Source organism: Alligator sinensis, unplaced genomic scaffold (genome assembly GCF_000455745.1).
Source record: "Alligator sinensis unplaced genomic scaffold, ASM45574v1 scaffold1133_1, whole genome shotgun sequence".
In the NCBI taxonomy this organism is placed as follows: domain Eukaryota; kingdom Metazoa; phylum Chordata; order Crocodylia; family Alligatoridae; genus Alligator; species Alligator sinensis.
The window spans coordinates 85,891-108,069 of record NW_005842285.1 but is presented as its reverse complement, the minus strand read 5'-3'; the positions used below and the strand labels follow the sequence as shown (position 1 = coordinate 108,069).

Sequence of the window (22,179 nt, the reverse complement as noted above, 5' to 3'; positions counted from 1 at the left end):
AGGAATGCAGAGACCAACTGCCTATAGCTGACAGCTCAGTTCAAAGGAACAGACAAAAGATCTCCCTGAAGCATAAAGTAGCATAGATAAAAATAAATGAAGACCATGACAAGACAAACTCAATTTTCTAGAAATTCTATGTCATCTCCTTAACCACTGATATAGGGCTGGATGTCACATTATAGGGAGAATAAGCATGGTCCTCCTGCAATCAGGTAAAGTGACAAATCTAGGAAATATGCCATTGCACAAAAGGAAAGGAGACTGCACAAATAAGGTTACAGATTTTGCATGTGTTCATGACACATGAATGATGCTAGTTGGTCTTCTCACGTATTATTCTTTATTAGATTGAGAGCAAATGTAAAATCATTCAAGAACAAACTTTGGAAAAATATATTCTGTATTCCTCTCCATTAGCATATTTAAATCTGAACCTAAGTTCAGAAAAATCGTTTGGGTTTTGGGGGTTTTTTTGTTTTGTTTTTTAGCCTTTTTAGTACTTAATCTAGGCCTACTATTTATTCCTTCCTTGGAGTTGCATTACTCAGTTTCCAACATCACATTCATGATGTAACTAGCTTCTTCCTTCACATCACTTTATCACACCTCTTATCATTTTCTGATATAATTTATTTACTCTCATCATTCTGTGACCTTTCTTTTCCTGTTGAGGTAGATGGGTAAACATTTGTCTAAAGCAAAGGGGTTACAACAGCTATTTATTTTCAGGTTAAATTTGGCCACAGTAAAATAAGCACAATAGTTCAAATTCTGTCTCTACTTGCAACTGAACAAAGAAAGCAGGAGATGAAAAGTGAGATTAGAAATGATCCTGATGGCACCAGAGGCTCTCTCATTTAAATTCCGGCATAAAATTAAAATGAAAGATCAAATTATTACTCTATGGGCATGCAAAACATAAATATGATTTGAAATGGAAAATGGGTTTCCTTAAAGCATTAGTTTTAATAGGTTACATAAAATAAGATTGACTAAAGTCAACCAAGTTTCAATTCAATAGGCTTAATAAGGCACTGCCTTAAATCACAATTTACAGTTTAAACAGACAGAAGATTGGGAAAAAAACCCTACTTTTCCCTTTATATTTGTGAAATTTGTGCTACTTGTTATATTGTTTTGAACAAAATGGGTGCTTGAACTCTTAGCTTTAAAAAAACAAACAAGATCATATAGAGGCCACACAAGCAACCACACAGTAATAAGCAACAGGTATATAGGCGCATGCACGCACGCGACACAGAAGAAACAACTTGGATAAGAAAACCAGTTTCTACTTCCAGCTTCCATGGAATAGCCGTAGATATTACAGAGCCAAAAAGGACTATAAAAGCTGCTCTGTGCTCTTACTGAGCACAAATTTCCCCCAAAATGCTTCTGATCAAAACTCAGTCAACAGAGCATACTCAAAACACTTCTACTGTAGGGTCTTGTCCTGGTCTCCTTTAGAGCAGTGAAAACTTTGCCAAGGAATTCTGCAGCATCATCAGGTCTATAGAAGAGTATGCCACAATACATTATACAAAAAGGGACATGTCCATTTGCCAGGTTATTTCACTGGTGTAATACAGCAGTGCCCAACATCCAGTCCGCAAAGCCAAATCATCTGGCCCACACATCTTCCCATAGGTACAGAAAACTGGCAGTGGAGGAGCAGTGGCAGCATTAATAGCCATTCCCCTGCTGCCGAATTTCTGGATCTATGGGGAGACCTGTGGGCTAGATGATGTGGCCAGAGACAACCGTAGGGGGGTGCGGGGCTCGGGGCAAATCAGCCTGTGCAAGGCCCCTGTAACACTGTGATGGGTGGGGCCGCAGCTGCTCCGCTCAGCTCCTGCCTGGCTCCATGGGGCCCCACCAAAGTGTGGGGCCTGGGGCAGCTGCCCCAATTCACCCCCTGACCAAAGGACAGTGCTGGATACGGCTCTCTGTGCACTAGACTGTGTCATGGTGGAGCTGGCATGCAGAGTCACTCCACAACCAGATCCAGTGTACAGGATTAGGCAGGCATGCTGGTTCCCACCCATGGACCAACCCCACACTACATCAGGCCTGTAGACCAATGGCATGCGTGGAATCAGGCCTACAGACTGCTCCTTGGCCTCTCAACTGGCATATGGGGCCGAAAGGTTGAGATCACTGGTATAATATATTCTCCTCCCTTCCAACCACAGTACCGTGTACTTTAATTCACCTGATTTCAGAGGGGTCAAGCTTTGTCAATACTTTGATGAGATACCACCAAGGAACACCTGGCTGTTGAGGAAGTAGGTGGCACTCTTCTCTGCGACTAAATGTACCATCTTGGTACTAGGTGATTCCATTTTCAAGTCAGTCATACAAACGTTGGTTATAAAAATGCAATTGTGTTTTCCTAACATTAGGAATTATTCTAATCTTTCTAAAACTGTGCCTGCAGAATCACTTGGGCATGGTATTCTATATTTCCTGAATACCTGTATTAAGTTGAGTTTCAGCTCAGCGGTGAGTAAAATCATTTTAGGTACAGAACAAGCTTCTGCAACTTTTTGGTATTTTCAGAAATGAAAAAGTGTTAAGTAAGTATAAGATCTTCATAATAAATCATTTAAAAAATTTTAAAATAATATTTTTTTATTTTAAAGTTCTTTATAACAACATTCAGGAATAGGTATCACTTACATTATTCTGCACTGTAATATTCAATACAAAAGTTATTTGGTAATTGTTAGTTCTTTCTTTGTGGCACAAATAACTGTCTTGTGCATATAGTCTAAACCCATTTAAATGTCAGTAAAGTTTGAAAATTACAAACTTGGAACCTGCATACAATTACATACAATACTTACATCAAACTGGGCTAGAACAGTTCCGGTGATTAGCCCCTCTGCTAGCTGAATCATAGATTCCCTCAGAGCATTATCATCTTGATGGATACCATCCAGTGGGGATTTCTCAGGGATGTACTGAAAGTCAGGCTCATTCTCCATCTTCTCCTCTACCACATCATAGACAGCTACAACAAACAAAAACAGGGCGGCTGAGCAAGGCTCTCCCTTGGGTGGTACATGGAATGCTTGTCTATTTACATTTCTCCTGCATCAAAATCTAGGCTAGAGTACCATAATGATTTTCACTTGAACCTGCAACAGCAAGGAAATCTGTAGTCATTATGGTCCACCAAAAAATTAAATGTGCATCATTCCCTTTCCTATCCATACTGCCAAAAATCCAAATTGTAGTTCATATCTTGTCTACTGCAATTTTCTCAATTGCTTCCCTATTTCTGGCATCAAAATGTGAAGAGACTGTAGTAGCTGAGCTTATGTTTTTACTTCGTATTTCATTTAGCATGGGGTTTATTAATGAGGACTTGACTAGCAGACCACTCACTATCTGTACAGAATGCATAGTAGCACAAACAAACATGCACTGTTTGAAAAAACTGGCCATAAAAATGAAGTGGAAGTGCACAGGAGTATATAACGTCTACTTTTAAATGCTTCAATTTAAGTGTTTTTAGTCAAGCTACAATTCTATCCAACATCCCAAGGGATATTACCTTGGAAAATCTGAAAACAAATTCTACAGAATTTATGAAACAGAGAAAATGTATAAAATAATGAAACAGTTTAAATACCCAGAAAGGGAAGTAACATGCATGAATGAATGAACGAACAAATGAATGAATGAACAAGTGAATGAAGCAAAAATCATTTGTCAGTTGGATGAAGAGCTCTAGCAGAATGATTCAGATTAAATCTTATTGTTTCTCATTATACTTCTCTGCTACAAGGCTCTTTATTGTGACTGAGTAGTGGAGCAGAAAAAACCCAGTAGCTGCCTGCTGGCTACATTTCAACAGTATACACTATGAACATACTGTACAAGCTTGTTATTAAAACTACATTTAAGCACTTTTTCTATTAAGCTCCCTCCAAAAGCAACAATACCAACAGTTCTGGGTTCCTTAAAAGAAATCTTAGATCCTTGAACAGGCTCATATTTATCTGGCAATCAAAGACATACAAATTGCTATTTTGGGATACGGGTAAGTAAAAACTGGACTCAATTTGTACTATCAGACAGCCGTTAGTACCAAATGCGACTCAGGAATAAAATATAAGGTTTCATCTCATTTTCTGTCATTTAAATTCATTCTGAACACTGACTATTTTAGGCACAGAGGGTATACTACATACTATTTGTATGTATATATGATGTTGTCTAGTTACAGTCTGAAAAACAGTTTTTTAAAATGGGAGGTCGTTCATCAAGATTATTAGCATTCATATCCCAATACACAAAATTAAGCTTAAAGAAGGGAGGGGGGAGAGCTTTTGTGTTACCCATGCATCACTCACCATTGGGTCGAACAAGGAGCACAAGTTCCCCTGAGTGCCTCTCACAGCTAGCTTTAATAAACATGACAACTTGATCATGGGTATGTTCTGCTATATCCCTGCCATTAATCAGGACAACCTGGTCTCCTTCATTCAAACGAGGGACACAGAGGTCAGCCTGCAACAAAACAAATGAAGGTTTGGGGGTTTTTTTAAACAAAGAGCACTGTAAGGACAAGGCTTTCATATTTTGTTAGTTTAAAGTAACAACTTAAACAAAGTATCCACGCTGAGGAATCTGAACTCTACCAGACAAGTTGCTACAGTGGCCATACTGCATTAAAATGATCCATCGTTACACAAAACAGACGGTGCCTTTCACAGGAATGCTTCAATTCTGAGTTGAGAGGAGACTCGTTTGAGTATCTTTCAGCAGGTGTTACATTCCCCCTTAACACTGTCTGCTGAAGTTGAAAGCTTGGATAAGCTCTTGTGTTTCAATTATATTCTGCATTAGCAGCAGGAAAGCAGGACATGCTTCAATCTCAGAAAGGAAGGAAGCAGCACAGCAAAGCCCTGTCCAATTCAGTTTCGCAAGCATCTACCATATTCATGGTAACAAAAGCATGATGAAGACCAAAAGAAATGCACCAGTAACTCTGGCAAGAACCAAAGTGAAAATACTGATCGTATCGCAGTTTAATCAGGGTCTTTGGCATCCAGCCTCGCTAGATGTTTAATTCATTCATCTAAAATTAGCTACTATACAAATAAAAGAAGATTAATGACAACGAAAACAATTTAAGTCTGTTAACACATACATATAATGTTTTCATTTAAAAAGCAAAAAAAGTAATTCAGCTTAATTTTTTAATGTCGGCAAATATATATCTTCTTCTATTCTAACAGGTGTACAGACAGCATTGAGCTGGCATTAATGTGACTGAATACCAGGTCATTATTTCTGGTAATCAGCTGTCAAAATATTGTGCCTAGTTGAAGACATTATTGGTAGCTACTGAACACCAGAAACAACAACAGAGAATCAGACATGATGAATGATTCATGATGTCTGATTTAATCTAAATCTTGGCATTACTTACAACTGTATCTGTCAGTAAAAACAAAAATGATTTGCAATTTTTAGTTTTACTATAAACCTTGCTTTTATGCTGTAAATCTTCATATAGGATTTATGGGACTAAACTGCATGAATACCTAAATGAAAAATGTGCACTAAAATAAACAAATAAATTACGGTTAAATAAATAAAATGTTTTAAGAATGAACGTGGCGTTCCGAATCAGGGCTCAAGGTGTCGCTCTGACTGGATATTATAAGCCCTTGTAATTATTTCAATATACACTGTTTGTAAACACTGTTTTCCCTCAGATAAACCTAAAAAAATTAAGAAAGCCCAACCACCAGATGCAATGCAAGTAGTTAACTTTTTAGAAAAGTATGTTAGAAAAGCAATCACATTAAAGCAATTTGGGAGACTCCATCTTGTATTTCATTATCCTGCGTATAAAATATCATTACATTTTTGTCTTTCAGTTAGTTAATAAAAGCAAAATACTGTTCAAATTGTCTTTTAAATATATTGCATAGATTTCATAAACATTAGGGATGGAAGGGACCTTGCAAGATCATCTGGCCCAGCCCCCCTGCCCAAGGGGCAGGAAGTCAGTTAGGGTCAAAGGATCCCAGCAAGATAGGCGTCCAAATGTTTCTTGAAAGTGTTCAGAGTAGGTGCTTGCACCACCTCCGGGGGGAGTCTATTCCAGGGCTTGGGGGCTCAGACAGGAAAGAAGTTGTTCCTTATGTCCAGCCTAAAAGAGTCTTGGAGGAGTTTGTGACCGTTGGGCCTTGTCATCCCCTGGGACACTCTAGTAAACAGACGTTCTCCCAGATCCTGATGCACACCCTGATGTACTTATATGCAGCCACCAGGTCCCCGCTGAGCCTGAGCTTCTCCAGGCTGAAGAGTCCCGTGGCTCTTAGCCTCTCTTCATAAAGTCTGTTCTCCCTCCCTCTGATCATGCGCGTGGCTCTCCTCTGGATTCTCTCAAGCTTCTCCACGTTCTTCCTAAATTGTGGAGCCCAGAACTGGATGCAGTACTCCAACTGCAGCCTCACCAACGCAGAGTACAGCAGGAGGATGACATCCTGGGTTTTGCTTGAGATGCATCGGTTGATGCAAGCCAGAGTTTTGTTCGCTTTGCCAGCTGCGGTATTGCATTGGTGGCTCATATTCATCTTGTGATCAATCATGGCCCCCAAGTCTCTTCTGGTCAGGGTGCGAGCGAATGTAGCATCGCTAAGCCTATAAGTGTGATGCGGGGTTTTATTCCTGACGTGGAGAACCTTGCATTTCTCTGTATTGAATGCCATCAGGTTTTCATCCGCCCACCTTGCAAGCCTATTGAAGTCAGCCTGGATCATCAGACTATCCTCAAGTGTGAACACTCTTCCCCAAAGTGGTGTCATCAGCAAACCATTTAAAACTAACATTTACTTACCTGCTGCTTTCATTATATGAAAGACCATTACACCTTCTACACTACTTCTTCATATGAAGCTGTTAAAAGAACAACTGTTAGCTTGGTAGAGCAAATACTATATGAGCAGTTTTATTCCTAGCTGGGTATGAATTCAATATTTTCCATCTAAGGAAAAAAAAAAAAATCAAAGGAAATGACTGAGGATTCCAAATATGTATCTAATTAAACAAATATCACATCAAATTTTTTTTTTTTTGACTACTTACAGGTGTTCCTGGGGCTACTCTTGACACTATTACAGGCATCTTCTGGTCATATCCACCCTTCAAAAGAAAAATTCGGCAAGTTACAAATCATAAAGGTCATGTTTTTCAAGGTTATTCTGTGAAAGTGCACAGATTTGCATTACCTTTACATTGAAGCCAAATCTCCCATTTTCATCTGGTTTCATTCGAATCAGAACAAGATTGTCATGGGGAACACCACCGTTGGGCTAATAGAAAAGGAAGTAGATAATATTATGTGTAATTTATACTTAGCTAATACAGACTTATATTAGACTATATATAAAACCCATACTAATATCACAGCTACTCCAAATTTCCTCATCAAATATCTGATAATTGCCACAAGGGATGTGAGAAAGCAATGGAAACCAGCAAACTGTTCGTTTCTCTCATCCTAGTTGAATTTAAGGGCCCATGAACTAGCCTCAGATGGACTGTGCAGGCAAGCTGGCAAAATAAGGCATTTTTAATTCTATTAGCTTATAGTTCGCAGTCACTTAAGTGTAACTAATATAGCAGGGGTTGGCAACTTTTTTGGGCAGAATGCCAAAAATGCCCATAACCTTGATTTGTAACATGTTGGTGTGCCAGCAGCAGACAGCGGGGAAGCTGCGAGGACCCCGATCCTTGTGTCAGCACAGCCCCGGGACCTTCCGCGAAGAGCGAGTGCCAAGCAAAATGACTCTGCATGCCACGCGTAACAGAGGTTGCCTACCCCTGTATTATAGGTTTCATGCAGAGAAGTAACAAATTTGCCATTACTACTGTAAATAAATTAGTTGCATCTGAGACTGGGCAGGTCATGGTGGAAACTATAGCAGACTAACTGTAATATGGATTTAACAATGGCAGCCATTTCAGTAGGGCACTCCAGGCCCTATTCCTTTTCCAGGCTTCTAGGAACAGTTTGAAATGCTTTACTACACATCTCAAGTTCTGTGTGGCTTGGAATATGCAGATTTGCTCTCCCCACAAATTATCAGACATCCTCCATCCACTACTGCCACAACTCCCTCAACATACTTATGCAATTAAACATACTCCCTTTACCCCCTTCCAGCTCTTTGGGGTGGCGCTGACTTATGCCAAGCATACACAGTAATCTGAGGAAGCTGCAGACAGGCAAATTTTTCAGTGATTTTTTGCCTTCAACAGAATGCCATTTAAACAGCTTTGAATCTGGCTAAAGCAGTGCCTGATGAGATTCACTGTACTTCATAGATGAGGATTCATGTTTGTACAGCATTGATACCAAGAGGTAAACCTTTTAAGAGAGCAACTGTGTCAAGACCATTATAGTCTCATTCTCAAGAGAGAACTGGGATGCGACTTGCTAAAAGCCCCATCTTAATTCCCTGCACAGAACAGTCTTTAGCCCTGCATGGCTCAGGAGGCAAACGTCTGCAGATGGTAGTTCCTTCCAGGGACTGCATCGCTTAAACCTCAACGTAACCCACAAAGCCAGCCACCCTTACTCTGTACAAAGCTCTTGCTTCCAGAAAATATTTATGGCGAAGAGGAAGAAGAAACTATGCGAGACAAACTGACAACAAAGCGGGAGCTCTATGAGTTTCCCAGTTATGCATTTTAACCAGTGCTGGCTGAACACTGGAAGAATGGGGTAAGACTCACGAATAGAAATGTCAGCCCAATGCTGCATCAACTGCAGATGGTTTTAGGCTTGATGTAAATATTCTGTACTGCAAAGTATTGTAAAGAAGAAAGAGCTAATTTACAATTAAAGCTCCAAGGGAATCCTGTATGCCTTCTCCAACCACACTTGCCCTACATATTGGTAAGCACACCTATAGCCATAGGCTTTTAAACTGAAGTAATTCTCAGAGTGGGTTTTTAAGATGCTGTGGATGGAGTAAAAGTCATTGTTTGAATATATGTCCCAAAGACTTCCTAAGTATATCTATTATGCATAAAAAACTTCAAATGAGTTTAGATCAATTGAAGAGGTAGAAATGTTGGGGATTTTTCTTTAAAATAATATTCTGATGTGCAACAGAAGAGAAATAATGTAGTTGCTTGAAAATTAATTTAAAGTGGTAGTCTACTTGGAAAAGCTCCTCTCCAAAAAACATCCTGAAGTTCTGGGTTTATTGTGGCTTGAAGATTTTGATGTCATGCACTCAGGTTTACAAGTGGAAAAATAATACAACTCCAACCCTGCAAATTCAACTCAAAGTTTGAGCGCTATATTGTGTTTCTTCCTCTTTCAAAGTACCCAAAATAAAAGCACTTGTTAGAACAAAGCTGACTTTCAGTTACAATTCTGTATTGCTTTTTGAGAGTTTGCACACATGTAACTCACTGGAATTCAACAGACAATTAGGTTGACAATGCACAAGAAGGAAGAGAATACAGCTCATTCCAACACAGGTGAGTTGGCTCTGAAGGGCTGTTAAGAGGAGTTAAAAAAACCCAACCTAAATGGTATTTTTGACACAAGTAAACATGACTGAACACATATCAGGAAAAGCTCTGTTGAGTAAAGCATCGTTTTTCAGAGCTGTACTACACTTTTAAGTCACTTAGCTTACTGAAGACAAAGAGAACTTTTATTTTACGTTTTAATTAAATAAAATGCATTCTCAAAAATGTTCCAACATTTCATGCTTCACTTAAAGGCTCATCCTCTTTCATTCACGGAAAACTTCCAGCCCTCATGGTTGCAGGTAAAATATTTAAAATGTGACCTGAACACACCCCAGAAGTTCAAAATCCAGTAAGTACATAACAACAACCCAAATTTATTTTTAAAATCTCCACTTTGGGGAGCATGATTTGTAATTTTATGAATGTCTGAGATTGGCAGTCTTGTTTATATAGTATTTCATAGAAGTAGGAATAAAACAATTCTCCCATCCTCCAAAAGTTTTCATTTCCCACATAAGGATAAAACGAAGAATATCTTAATTTGACATCTACCCATTTGGAACAGCCAAATGATTATGGGCGCTTCTGCCCAATTGTGAGTGCAGACTTAAACCTGGATAACTTAACCACCAAACTACTAGACATCCTTGCATAGATCTCTCCCTAGATTTGACTAGGAGTTCCATCCTGGACCTGAGAAGTATTACTTGATGAAATTTTCATCAAAACCAGTGCACTGCATGGAAGATCTTGATTTTGAAGCAGTAGCATTTACTGACCAATTGCTGCTAAGAATTCCTGACTAGCTCTAACAGTTACTGTATTTTCTCACATACATGCATATGGAGACTACTTGGCTCTTTTCAATATCAAAGATCAACCCATGGAAACCAGTATTCAGGAGCAGCTCAGATTTCAGCTTTAGTTAAGCAGGAAAAGGTAGGCGAGTCAACTGAAGATTAGGCTCTGTCCTTGTTATGTGCAGCCATAACTCTGAAAAAAATCTTTTTTCTTCTTCATCTGCCTTTTAAAAACAAGGTTGTATTATATTCTAGGATGTATATATGCAAGAAAATATGGTCTCTCTCTTCTTTTAAATCTCTGGGGCAAATTTATTACCAGTGCATAAGATAAAAGATTAAACATTAAGATAAAAGATTCAAGATAAAAGTGGGAGGTACATAAGATGCACTTTCAAGGAAGGGTCCCATAGGGTTTAAGAATATCCCCAAAAAGTCTTTGTATGCTTACTCAAATATTCAATTTGGTGAAACTGCCATGAGGAAAGTGGGATGTTTTGGCAGTTCGGGTAGGTGAAAATGTATGTCTGATCAAAATGGCTTCAATGTAATGCAAGAATACAAGCACCGTCACTGAAAGTAATTACTTCGCTAGAAAAGCAGGAGGAAATCATTCAGAGGAAAAACAAGTTGATCCAACAGCTTACTGTGGATTTTTCAGGCGATGTGGGAACATCAAATGTTTCATTAATATGGTTATCCAGGTCTTGCTGGGAATGAGAATGATGAATTTGGTTCCAACTGTTCTTTTTCGATTGTTTGGGTGGTAATGCAGGTGGCTGCCCATCTACAGGGGTCTCCTGGGATCTAGACAGAAGGGTGAAAGTAGAAAACAAGTTATATTTTGAAAATTATGAATAAGATCCCAAAGCAAATTAAACAAATGGTTATGTAACTCCAGACAGAGAGAGTGAAAAAAAATCTGCCGTTTTCTTTTTCATTCAGAACATTTGTGTAATTTCAACAATTCAAATTGTGCATTTAATTGAAACAGAAAATACTGAAGTGTATGGTTTCTAAAAAGGAATGGCAAACATTCAAGGCATCGTTAAGCTAAATTCTTGTCCACTGCATTGTTTCTTTTGACCTTGCTTACTCTTTTTCAGCCATTTAATCGTTTGAGATTATTTTTATAAATCTCAAGTTCCTAGCAATAAATTTACTTCCAAAACAAATACCTATAATTTTATTTATTTAATTAATTTTTATATATATATTTTTTTTTTACCAAAAAGAAAAGCAATTAGCTCCCACCTTAGATTAAGATTAGCCACCTGCCTGCACGTGATACATCCCTTACTCCCGCAGAGCAGCAGCAGTTTCTGCCCTGGCGCACCAGGCCGCTCTCTGCCCCCCTACCAGACTCCAAACTTAGACTTTTGACCAACTGGCCCAGACTGGCCTCCAGCATCTGGAAGTGTCCCAGCCAACCCAGGACGTTTGGTCACCCTGATTTTGCAGCTAATTTTTACCAAAAGTACCTCAAAAAAAGAATAGTTCTAACAAAATTTGTATTTATGAAATGACATGTGTGCTTGCTAGACCTGAAACCATGGTGCTCAAAATGAATCAATATACACATTTATCTCTTCTTCTCGATTAACAACTCAACTACATACTTTTCTACTTACATTAATACACAACTCAGTTGTACAGTAAGACTTTACACTTACAAATTAAAGGGATAATTTTCACAGGTATGAAGGGGTAGTTTAGTGTTTAAATCCCATGACTGACAGTAATCTCCTAAACACTAACAAAAGGTAGCCCTCCTTGCTGCCAACCACATGAACCTCTTTTTATTAAACACCCACCTACTTCCTAGATGATTCAGATGGAACAGCATAACCAATAATCATTAAAAAAAACAACTCACAAGAGCATCAGTAACTTTCCTCAGGTAAATTAGTCCCTCTGACTTCTCTTGTTCTGTTCACACAATTAACTGTTAGCAGAATACAGCTCTTATGAGACATTATAGAAGTTCAGCTCAATGCAAGACCTAGCCTCCCTGGGGCAGCCACATGTCTAATTCAATACAGTACAATTTGTTATTTTCTAGTTATTAAAACAGAAAGCATCACAAAGCTATGGTCATGTTATAGAAAGAAAAGAATATGGCTGTAGTAGCATGAAATATTGTGGGTAACATTAAATGAGGAAATCTATCAAATATAGAATATTTTCTGATAAACAGTGTTTTTTAAACCACAAAGACAATGTCTTTCCACATGAAGGAAGATGAGGATGGCAATGTTTCACTGAAAAAAGTATGTACTTTTCTCCTTCAGGTTTTCATACAATCTAGTAAGTCTCCCTCATTTATTAGAAACAACCTATGTAATCATGTAAACAGACATAACTGCAGATTTGTGTGTTATTTCTCGATTTAAAAAAGGAGCTTATACCTATTTATAAATTTTGACAGACGGTCTCAATTTCCAAATTTTCGCTAATTAAAATTTTTACATCAACAGATGATGGGAAAAAAATGTTCATGCTTCTTCTCTCGCATACTTCATTCCCACCTCTACACATCATTAATGTGGTGGAGCCACACAACTACTTTATTGTTGACCCTTGCCAGGTCTTCATCCTGGGTGTGCTGCACATGGGAGGAGGCAGTCCAAGAACATTGGACTGTTCTTTAAGCCAATCATATAGAGCGTGGCATTGAAGTGACCAGCTTTAACATGAATCCTGTCTAGATTATTTCATAAATTGTGGGGGAGCTTGCACCTGGGTGGACAGGGCGTTGTGCTGGGTTGCTTATGAAGCACTTGAGATGGGACTCAGTCACATCCTCCTTTTTGTGGGTTTTTTTCAGGTGCCCATAGGGCACTGCTCCCACCTCCACACTGTTCCAACAGTAGCCACGTCTCCTGACTAAATGACTTCCTTGACTTCGGTTGTTTATGTACTGGTTGCTCCAAAACTTCATGAACCAAGTGCTCCTGGTTTTGTTGGGCACGCTGAGCAAGGCCAAGGCCAAATATTCAAGCTAATATTTAAAAATGGAATAACGGATGGTTATAACAAGGTGAGAGTCATATAGAATAGGAACTAAAATAATGTTTAATAAACATTTCTCATAATATTTTCTACACAGAACAGACAATAAAGAGTCATGTTAGCTTCAAACGAGCACAACAGAAACAGATTTTCAATAGTTTTCTAGACAGAGAAAGACTGATATTACTAACATTTACCAATTAATTCCCAGCACAACTGTAAGTTATTTAGGCACTGGCCTATTAATGTCACCTAGGGCTTTTTAACTGCCTGAATATTTATTCATTTAAGAATCTGGCTAAAGTTGACGCACCTTTTAAAAAGTGATGGGTAGGATAATAGTAGGTTTTTCCTGTGAATTTTAACTTCTTAAAGATTGAAAAAAGTTTAAAAAAAAAAGAGACACAACAAATAAGCATTTCCGAAAACAAAGAAAAACGGTGGTTTAAGGTTTGGCTTCATTTGTGCATGTGCGTCTTAACTTGAGAAATCTCTGTGGAACATATAAAGCTAATAGTAAACATTTGAAAAAGTTACTTAATTGAACACTTTGGTAGTAGCAATGCAACTTGCTGTAATATATTAGCGTAAAGAATTGTGAGAACTAACAATCCAGCCTTGGGCAAAAACTTCACTGCTTTATATTTGCCCAGTCAGCTTTAAATTTCCTTATGAATGCTTAGACAATGGCAGTGAAAGCAGCCTATTTTACAGTCAAAGCAGCTCTGTGTTGGTACATTCAGCAATTTACATAATAATAAAATAAAACAAAAAAACTCCACAGTGACAAGCTTTGTGTGGTTTTGTTAGATATCAGGTCGGTCTTCTAATACGTTAACAGAAATAGTTTCATATTTGTGGTATAAATGTATTAAAATAAACATCTATCACCTATTTTAAGAATTAACTTAGACTGTTTTTAATTATCTTACTAAATTGCAGGCAGGAACATCCAGATTAACTGAAATAGCAGGAGAAATCTAAGCACAAACAACAATATTTAATGCTTGCTCTGGTCTCAGTATAATTCACTATTATTTAGAAGGGTTCAACATAAACATATTTATTCAGGGAAAATTTGGATACATTTCTACAACAGCCCTGTCTCTTGAAAAAGAGAAATTATATTCCACATTAATTCTGTCAACAAACCTAGCTTTAAGCATAAGTTTTTTTCAAAAGTAAAAGTTTCCAGAATCTTAAATGTAATATTTTAAAGTTAGTTACCCAGGACTCTAATTTGACTTGATAATCTAGTTGTTTTGCTATGAACTGAATTCAGACTTTACCCCAAATATGTGAGGTTTTAGACACTGATAATTTACCATCTTAATCCTTATGAGTCAAATTTAATTTTATTTAAAGACTTCTCACCACAAAGGCACACTGAGATGCACTTTATGCACAGTTCTGACAAGAAGCAAATCTGTTGTACTGAATTACTTTTGTTGCAAATATTCCATAATTAAAAAAAAAAAAAAAGAAACAACAGCATTACTATTCCTACTACTTTTTAAACCTTAAAACAGCAGAAAGAAAAAGGAGCAAATGTTTCTGGCACTGAAAAGTATATTAAATTAAAATGAAATGCATTATTCTACAATAGTTAGAATAAAATGTGCAATAAGTATTTAACCACTGTATTATTGTTCATTCCCTCTTGCCTAAAAAGCGTTCATGGTTTACAGTGCAAAGGACATTAAAAAAATAGAGATACTGAAAAAGCACGTGCTTCTTGTACATATTTAATGGATCAAGTAAGTGCTCGGCAACATAGTACCCAGACTTGTTAGTACACAGTAGTTTAAAGCATATTTTCTGACCCCAGATTCCTTATAACATTCTATATTCTGGTTCCTCTGGAAGTTACCAGATATTGATTTGATCACAATTCACCTGAGATTGTCAAAGGAGCAGGAGCAGAGCTAAATTTTTTTAAAGTACCTGAATACTTAGTAACCACTGTGCCATTTTAAAAAATGTTCAGTCTGTCTATTTCTAGAACCCAAAACCTAATTTTACCATCATAGCAATTTATAATATTTATTTATTTATTTTTGGCTTCCCTGCCTGTTGACAAAAATACCAATTAAAAAGTTTTAAACACCTCCAAAACATTTCAAAGGGCCAGCTGGACAAATGTACATTAACAAAGGTGGCTGAGACTCCAAGACAGCACCTCTTTCAATGAAGTACTACTCTGGAGCACTTTACTTTTTTTTTATGTTTGCCTGGGGGAGGTGGACAGGGTGGACAGGGAGGGGAGTGGGTAGGTAGCCTACCTGCTGTCCAGCTGCCAGGTCCTGCCTGCTCTAGGTCCCAGGGAGTGAGCATCCACCACCTGCCTGTTCATCTCTGTTCTGGGATCTTTGCTTTCCCATCCCCTCCATCTTCTATCCCTCTGAGGGTGGCAGAGGGGGTTGCTGCAAGTGAAGGTCACTTCAGCTTGCTCTAATGCCCACTGGCGGGTGCTAAAGGTGGCAGAGTTTTAAAACATTCCAGCTGGGGAATGGGACAGTGGGGGCCTATGCATAGGCTCCGACTAAAACATTTACAAGCATGTTTCACTTAGAAACATTTCAACTGCTATATCTGGAGGCACCATGTTCTCTTGCATCCAATCCCTCCTTTACTCCATGCCATGCTTTATGCAATGAACACCTTTACCTGTACCAAGCTACAAAGCCACAAACCCTCTCTTCTCTTGAGTCTTTTCAAATCTTGCTATTGTGATGACCTTAACAAAAAACTCCGCTATTTAATACCTCTACTACTTAATGGAAAGACAAAGTGGAAAGTGGGAAAAGTCAATACTCACAATACTACCAACCTAAAACTAGAGAGCAAATGTACTGAAAAAACGTACAAAAATGTAGGCATTTCATTGCCTCACTCTCCACTACCCTTAGTTTGCTGCCCATCATCAGACTATGAAATGCTCCCAAGCAGGAGGCACATCTACCACTGCACAGCACCTACTGTCAGGGAGTCCTAATACGTCACTCCATTAGATATGCATCACACTTCAAAACCTTGATATTTTTAGATGTTACTGAACTGACCTTACTATTCCAACGAGTCTGAAAATGAGAGTTTTATGTTATAGGACAGGAGATTCCCAGCAGCTATTCTAACCCTGAAAGTGCAAGACATCTCATAAAAAAAGATGAGAAAAATTGTGTCTTAGAAAGGGCTTATGTCACATTAAAGGATTTTTTAAATGTATTAATTCCTTACTGCAAAACAGTCTGGCACAGTTGGGCTACATAAGGAGAGGAGATAAAAAAAGAGAGCCCAAGTAAAACCATAACAACTTTCTGAAGCGTTTTTTCTGAAATATAAAACATACATGAAAGACAATGATATGGGGATGATCTGCATAATTTGCCCATTGAGATCATCTCAAACCGGGGTCATTTGAGCCCAGTTTTCCTCCTGCCCAGGCAGGGGGTCGGACTTGAAGATCTACAAGGTCCCTTCCGACCCTACTTCTATGATTCTATGAAACTTATTCTAATGACATTTTCACGCTACATCACCAAGTTTTCAATGTATCTACATAGAAACAGATTAGGTGGTGGCTGAGTGATAAAAATGCATATTATGGACTTCTTATCACTTCACCCGAGTTCTGCCTACTCATCCACTTCCAACAGAATTTCTAACGTTTCAAATTTATGAGCAACTTAAAATAATCTCACTTTCAAATAAACCTATCACATATTTTAACATGTTCCTACAAACATGGAATCCCAACCAAAAAGATATTGCCTTGGATTCAACATAAATAATTTTATGCCCATCACTACTCCAGAATTAACTTTGTTAACCAGTGACCCTACAAAGGTAGAAACGTAGAGATTATACTTGTGAAAAGGAAGATTCTTGCATCTAGAAAAACTACCGTTTTTCTGATTTTAGATATTATTTTTAGTTTCCCTTCTTTGTAAAAATCTTGAATAACTGGATCCACTGTACTAGGAATGCTCAGCTTTACAGGGAGAGTGATAATGAAAATTGTTTTAAAGTTTGAGGATTTTTCAAGTCCCCCCTCCCCTCCCCTTAACTATGTGGCATATACAGAATATAGATTAGAGTGATAGAAAGCTTCTGTTGCAACTCATTCTGAATGATTCATGTAACACATTTTAACTTTTGTTCCTAGACAGTAATACCAATACAGTCTTAATAACCATTTCTCAAAATGACATTCTCTCTCATGCTAAGAATAGATGCCAGATTTCTTCTGGGACAAAGCCTTTTATTCTGGGATCCTACAGACCTACATTCCCATCATTTCACTTTAAGTACCTGTGAAGTATTTGAGATACCCTCCTCTCTTTTCCCCCCTCACTTGTTTTGATGCAAATGAAAGCTCAGGACAATCAGACCCAGGATAAACCAGACATCCGTTTTTACTCCCAGAAAATAATTCTTGCTTACACACTCAGAAGACATTTATACATGTGTCTGGGAGGTGTCACGGGGGGGGGGGGGGGGGCATGGCAGCAGCTTTAATTAGAGCAGTTCCAAGAGCCGCTCTAATTAAAGAGCCTGGAGCATCAAGTGCATCAACGTCCCTGTGCTGAAAAATAGTGGTGGGGGCGCTTTAACTAAAGCTTAGCGAACAAGCTTTAAAGTGCCCCTGCTGCCATTTTTCAGAGTGGGGACACTGATGCACGTGACAATGGAATCTGCTGGAACACAGTAATAATCATGCTCCAGCAGTCTTGATTAATCTGCTCTGACGCACGATTAATCTGAGCCTACTGTGATACACTGTAACTACAGAGCATTGGAGCAGCCTTGCTGCACGTGTGTGGGCACCAAGAATGGCAGTCATGTAACCCCCATCAGGCTCTTATTTTGGTAACATTTTTCTCTCTCGTGGGGTCTGTTAGGTAATGTCCTCTAAAATCTATTATCTGCAAGTAAGTTTTCTGGGTCTAGTTTTACTGATAAAAATTACAAGAAGTTAGTATACTGTTCAAGGGAGAGACTACAAATATTGGAGCCCCTGGAAGTTACAAAACTATAATGATTAGTCAAACTTACGGCGATGACTCTAGGATGATGCTGTTCGCCTGCGTGGAAGATGGAGATCTGTGATTTGCAAAAACTTCACTTGGTGAGCTGTGAACTACATGGTCCACTAAGTGTCCAACTGAAGATGGTCGTAAACGGGTTCCCTCTTGAGTGAAAGCAGAGTTGCGACTAAATGGGGGGGAAAAAAGTCAAGTAGTTGGAAAAAATCAAAAAAATGCAAAAACATTTAATTTCCCCTTTTTAAAAAAAATAATCGAGTTGCCTTCTAAATGTAAGCATATGATCCTATAAATAATTTTAAACCACTCAATAGTGAATTCTCATTCTATTAAGAGATCCTTTTCTCAAACCTTTAAGTTAAAGTTTTAAAAATTTATTAAAACAATAATAGAATCAGATAAGTTAGCTATTATTCATATGTACTGCATACGTTCCAAAAATCCTTTTGTCATAAATACTAAAGGTCATTCATATAATAGTTCTAGGAAAGAATAAATAAATTGCACTTTAAGTGCTACAGTCCAATGGGTGGGTCACTGGACAGTCAGGAAGACCTGGGGTAAAATTCTGCCCCTACTGAAGTCAATAGCAACCGTCCAATGAGCTCAAAAGAGTCAGGATTGCAGGTCTAGAATTCTATTTCTAGCTGAGTCATGAACCTTGTTGCGGGACGCATTTCATTTCTATCTCAGTCTACTTCTGAATATATGGCAGTTGCTTTCATTTTCATACACAGAGTTCATAGCTTTAAAAAAAATGCTATTTAAGGTGTAAGGCATTATTATTCAACCCATAAAATCTCAACTCTAGGTTATGTCATATATTAACATAACGTTCACTGGAATAACTGTTCTGAGGACAAAAGAATCAGACATCATCACCCCTTATGCAATAATGAACTAGAAGGTTCTAACTCAGAATCTGTTTCAATACAATGAAAGAATCATTTTGTTATTTTATAGCAGAAAGGCAAGAATGCTTTTCATTAAATCATAACCATACCAAAAGTACTTTATGATCTTTTAAGGAGTAAGGTTTGCAAAGAACAAGAGGACTAAGCCAAAGAACCCCCACAAGCATTTTCTGATGTCTGTCACCGTGTCATTTTCCTGGAAGATCTTTTAACAGAAGTTCTGCATTATGCAGTCAAAATGTTAAAAAGCTACTGCAATTTAAGCACCTAATATTACACTTCCTATAATGCTGCATATTTCTGAGATGTACTCGGAATGATTATCGGTAACATTAAGTTTACAGTTCTAAATAAAGGAAGATAAAAAAGCCTGTTTGTTGAAATTACCGTGAAACTGAAATAGATTTATTTTGCTAAAGAATTAATTAAACAAATGAGTTTATTTATAAATAAGGATGGACAGACATGCTTGTGAGAGCACATCATTCTACTTACTGATTTGGGGTTCCAGGTGGAGATCGTGATGGTAGGCTCTGAGTTTCTAACCTGTCATCTGACAGTGAATTTCTACTTACTACCTCCCAGTCCATTCCACTCATCAATTTCCGTGCCAATGGTTTACTTGGGGACCTAAAAGAACAAATGAAAATAATTTACCCTAAAATACGATTATTTATATAAAGCTATTAGACTAAATTAGGAGCCCCCCTCCACAAGAGAGGAAGGACACGACTGAGGTAGAGCACTGGTGACTATCTATCATAATGAAGAAAGCCAAGTTAAGAAAATAAAATCTGCTGTGTAAAAACCTAGATAGGAATATCAGTACTAAAAATCTCCTAAAAGAACAGCTATAGCCTTTAATATAGAGATGGAGTTGGAAATTGGTATACAAGTCTGGATTCTTCCAGTGTCACCTCTCAAAGAAAGATGCGATGTATTTCTGCTCCTGAGATAAGTTTCAACACAAAAAGGCAGGTACAGAACCATTAGAAGCAAAAAGCTGATGAGCTAAAAGTGCAAGGACTCCCTCTCTTCACTTTCTTGCTTTCCAGTAAGGGTAAAAGATTAGATTCCAATATGAAATTGCATAAATACTCTAATTTGTCCTGCCTGTTTTCTTTTCTACCTTACTGACTGTCTTAAGACTTCTTATAAGCCTCTCAAAACTTATCAAGTACCAACCTAAAATAAGTTAGCTCTTTGCCTTATTGCTCCCGTTGGAAGGCCAAGTCGGAATCTCCTTCCCCCCTGTATGTAGTTAGGAACCTGATTTCCAGTCTAAATTTATTCGTAGTCAATTTATACTTTTTTGTTCCTGTGCCAACACGGTCCTTTAGCTTAAGTTGTTCTTCTCCCTCCTGGATGTATTTATATAAAAAGCATCATATCTCATCTATCTTCATTTATCATATCTTAACGATCTTCATTTCGCCAGGTTAAGCCGGCCAACCTCTTTTAGTAAAATGGATTCTCCATTTTCCTGACCATCCTACTCTACTTAGCATCTGTTCCAGTTCAAATTCATCTTTCTTGAACAGGGGTGACCAGAATAGTATGCAGTATTCCCTTTCTGTACTGGAAATATCCTGTCCAATACATTTATGATAGTTTTTGCCCTTTTTGTGACCATAACATATAGGTAGCTTGTAGTCACTCGCAGACACTAATATACCCAGATCTTTTTTCATCTGTCCTTTCCAACTGATGAACCTTGACCTGATAGCAGGAATTCTTCTTAGTAGTCCCTAAGCACACGATCTGGCACTTGTGACACCAAATATCATCTTTTTTTTTTTTCCCTTATACCACTCCTCCCAAAGTCATTCAGTTCCTCCTGTACCTTATTCTGATTCTCCTTTGTTTTGGTGATGCCTCACAATTCTGTCATCACCTGGCTTCATTTTATGCCATGGTTATTTCATATCTCTTCCCCATTATCTCCCTGCACTTAAGTATTCTTTGCTCCAAATTTGTTTTAGAGCCTTGAAAACTACTGAGGTGAAACTTAACAGGCTTTCAGTTGCCCAGATCACACTTCCTCTTTTTAAAAATAGAGACATGTCTTCTTCTCCAGTAGAAGTGTTACTCCCGCTTGATAGATTTATTAAAATTCCTTGTCATCAGACTCGCAATTTTGTGTGCCAGTTTTTTCAGCATTTTAGAACCAAGATTATTTTGCCCCTTGGTTTGTACCTAGCAACTCCTCTGAAGTTTGCCCCAATCTCATATGTGGCAACTGCCAATGCTACATTCTCCATCCCAGTGGCCACCATGCTATTGCCCTATAACTCTAATATAATAAAAGCTGTAGTGCATCCGTCTGTGCGTCTGTCCGTCCATAACACTCCGGGCCAACTGCATATGTGCCACCCAGAGCCTGACGGACAGACAGACATACAGGTGGAGGCAGTTGGGGCCAGGGTGTGCTCCCCACTGAGGGGGGACTGGCCCCAGGGTGTGGTGCAGGGCGTATGGCCATGTGGGGGGGCGTGGCACGTGGCACACGAGGGGCATGGCGCATGGCTGCAGAGTGCTGTGCAGGGAGCGGGCAGTGCGTGCTGGCTGCAGCACACTGCCATGGGGCCCGAGTGTGCCCCCCCGCACCCGCTCCCTGTGTAGCACCCCACAGCTTCACGCCATGCCCCCTCCCCCGGGCTGGGAGCATGCACCAGGTGCAGCTGTGGGGCGCACAGGGTGGGGATGTGGTGTGTAGCCACACCATGCCGCGAGGGAAGTGGGCACATGGGGGGTGGGCAGCGCCTGCCAGTCGTAGCATGCGGCTGTGGAGTGGGGTGCGCCCCCCGCACAGCCACGCACCATGCCCCTTCACGCACACAGGCGGTGGGCAGGGTGAGGCTGGACCTGAAGCAGCATGGGGAGGGCACT

The 22,179-nt window shown here is 38.8% G+C and overlaps 1 protein-coding gene across 2 annotated transcripts in view; it reads right to left on the bottom strand.

Annotated features, from left to right (window-relative positions):
• The window catches only part of PTPN4 (protein tyrosine phosphatase, non-receptor type 4), a 128,058-nt gene that overhangs the window by 31,875 nt on the left and 74,004 nt on the right, over positions 1–22,179 (bottom strand). For both annotated transcript variants that reach the window (XM_025209352.1, XM_025209353.1), the window contains 7 exons: positions 19,786–19,920; positions 18,387–18,545; positions 10,967–11,126; positions 7,257–7,340; positions 7,114–7,170; positions 4,365–4,521; positions 2,850–3,016 (listed from right to left, as the gene is read on the bottom strand). In XM_025209352.1, the coding sequence (XP_025065137.1) occupies positions 2,850–3,016; positions 4,365–4,521; positions 7,114–7,170; positions 7,257–7,340; positions 10,967–11,126; positions 18,387–18,545; positions 19,786–19,920 (919 nt within the window). The remainder of the gene's footprint in view (positions 1–2,849; positions 3,017–4,364; positions 4,522–7,113; positions 7,171–7,256; positions 7,341–10,966; positions 11,127–18,386; positions 18,546–19,785; positions 19,921–22,179) is intronic.